This window comes from Penaeus japonicus, unplaced genomic scaffold (genome assembly GCF_977035675.1).
Source record: "Penaeus japonicus unplaced genomic scaffold, GWHDUDI00000001_assembly GWHDUDI00000013, whole genome shotgun sequence".
NCBI lineage: Eukaryota > Metazoa > Arthropoda > Malacostraca > Decapoda > Penaeidae > Penaeus > Penaeus japonicus.
Window position 1 is genome coordinate 45,025,041 of NW_028234415.1, and position 2,500 is coordinate 45,027,540.

At 45.8% G+C, this 2,500-nt stretch overlaps 1 protein-coding gene across 1 annotated transcript in view; it reads right to left on the reverse strand.

Moving 5' to 3' along the window:
• LOC122265696 (innexin inx2-like) overlaps window positions 1–2,224 on the reverse strand; it is a 14,336-nt gene extending 12,112 nt beyond the window's left edge. Inside the window, exon 1 of the mRNA XM_086543618.1 lies at window positions 1,668–2,224. Coding sequence (XP_086399744.1) covers window positions 1,668–2,030 — 363 coding nt within the window. The 5' untranslated portion in view covers window positions 2,031–2,224. The remainder of the gene's footprint in view (window positions 1–1,667) is intronic.
• Between the last annotated feature and the right edge of the window lie 276 nt (window positions 2,225–2,500).

Consider the following 2,500-nt stretch of genomic DNA (forward strand, 5'->3'; position numbering starts at 1 on the left):
AGGGAGAGAGAGAGGGAAGAGGGAGGGAGATTAAGAGAGGGAGAGGGAGAGAAAGAGAAATAGAAAGAGAAAGAGAAAGAGAGAAAGAGAAAGAGAGAAAGAAAAAAAGAAAGAACTATCACAATAGAAAAAAAACACAAACGGGAAACCAAAACACACACACACACACACACAAACACACACACACACACACACACACACACACACACACACACACACACACACACACACACACACACACACACACACACACACACACACCAAACACCCAAAGGAAACAGAAACAGAAATCCCCAAAAATAGCGAAGATTAAGCTACCGTGATCCCATCTCCCAGAGAACAGGCGAGAGAGAGAGGTTCACAGTGCATTTATTCAAACCACGTGGATGACATCACCACCAGACATAGTGTGGTTGCTTGGTTGGTCGCAAGAACACTCCAGCTCCAACTCTGACCTTTTCCACGCATCTCCACTCCGGCTCTTTAAGTATTTCCGGGACAACACATAGGCGAGCGGGTGCTGTCACTCCTCAGGTATGGAGTGGAGTGGTGGAAGAATTCCAACCGTTCCTGTGAGGTGACAACATTACATTCCGTTGTCATGATTTTTGGAATGGTGGTTTGTTAATGCTGTTGTGGTTAATTCTTCTGTCTTCTGTCTTCTTCTTTCTTCTTCTTCTTCTTCTTTCACTTCTTTCTTCTTCTTCTTCTTCTTTCACTTCTTTCTTCTTCTTTCTTATTCTTTGTCTTACTCTTCCTGTTCTTATTTACTTTTTATTATCATTATTCCTTTTTATTTTCTTGTTTACGTTGATCTTCCTCTCGACTTTCCTCTTCTTTTTCCTCCTCGTCCTCCTCATTCTTCTTCTTATTATTATTATTATTCTCCCCCTCCTCCTCCTCCTTTTCTTGTTTCTTCTTCTCCCCCTCCCCCTCCTCCTCCTTCTTCCTTCTCCTTCTTCTTCATCTTCGTTTCGTATTTTTCCTCTGCATCTTCTTGTAGTCACCACTTCATTCCACTTCGCTTCGTGAAAATTGCAAATATATAACAGTTCTTGCAACGACTGATCGAGTGTTACTAATAGCCAGTCACGTTCTCCTCTGTTCAGTCACGGTCAATAACTTCTGGGACGCAGTTATTGTAAAATGTTCTTCAAACATTCCGTCACGCTGAGCTGAACACTTCCCTGAGACTGAGTGTTTTAATTTCCTTTGTCGCGATATGAGGTATGTTGGGTCATGTTGCCTCTCTGTCAGTATGTTGGTTTCCGCTTTCTAACTAACAGGTTTTCGCTTTTCTGTTTACACTTTTGGTTTCGTTTTCTTCTGTCGTTCATTTAAAATAGAGTAAATAATCTTTTCAATCTTAACGAAGTAAAACCGAAGAAAAAAATAAATGAAAATCATTAACCTGTTGCACACTTTCCTCTGCAATTGTAACTTACAGACAGATTCGACTGAAGATCTAGAAAAAGCTTTAATAAGGTTTAAGAAACGCGAAAAAAATATCTGAATGAGACGATTCTCACCGATAATGATAAGGATAGTGTAAATACGAGAGAGAGGAGAGAAAGGAGGAAGGTCAAGTAAGGTCGGTTCATTGCGCTAAGAAAACAAAAAACAAAAAACTCAAAATCAAAGAAACGTCTCAAAGAAGCGTGACTAACCTGGAGGAAGAGAAAGAGCGTCACCCACTGGTAGTACTTGTGGTGCCTCACGACGTACTGCTCCTCGGCCTGGCCAAGGCTGGCCACGCCGGGATGGGCCACCTCCACGCCGATGATGGCCCCCGTGAGAGCCGGGATGGTGAACGTGGACTGGATCCAGCAGTAGACGTCGATGGCCTCGGTCTCGAAGTCGTCGCCGATGCACGAGATCGGGTCCCCGAAGTACTGTCTGCTCGTCACCAGCAGGCTGAACGTGACGAGGATGATCATCGTCACCTTGTAGTGGAAGCGGAACGTGATGTTGTCGATGCTCACGGGGTCGATCTTGAGCAGCGCCCCGAGTTTGCCGAAGACGTCGAACATGCTGCTGGATGGAGGAGGAGGTCCTTAGACCCGCCGCTGGTGGACGTCCCCCTAACACACACACATATATAACCCGTCCGCGCCCGTGAGCACGCGAGATCCTGCGATCCTTCTACTCCTTCCTGCCTGTCTGTCTGTTTGCCTGCCCTGCACGCCCTCCCTCCGCCGCCTGTGTGGGTCCGGGCAACACTCCCGAGCGCCGCGAGCTGTTGCCAACTCTCGCGACCGAGCGCCTTTCCGAAGGATCTCCGGTTCACATTTCCCTTTGCTATTTTGCCTCTCATTTCTACCCGGATTATCGTGTGTTCTTGTTTATGGTGGTCTCGTGGTTGTTGTTTTTTTATGTGATAATCGTGTATGTAATGGGAATACATATTTAAAGTTTTGAAGTTTATTAAACAAGAGTTGTCTTGACACGCGGCGTGGGTGAGTTGCGTGGGTGGGTGGCAACACTTACCTACCTGCCGGAA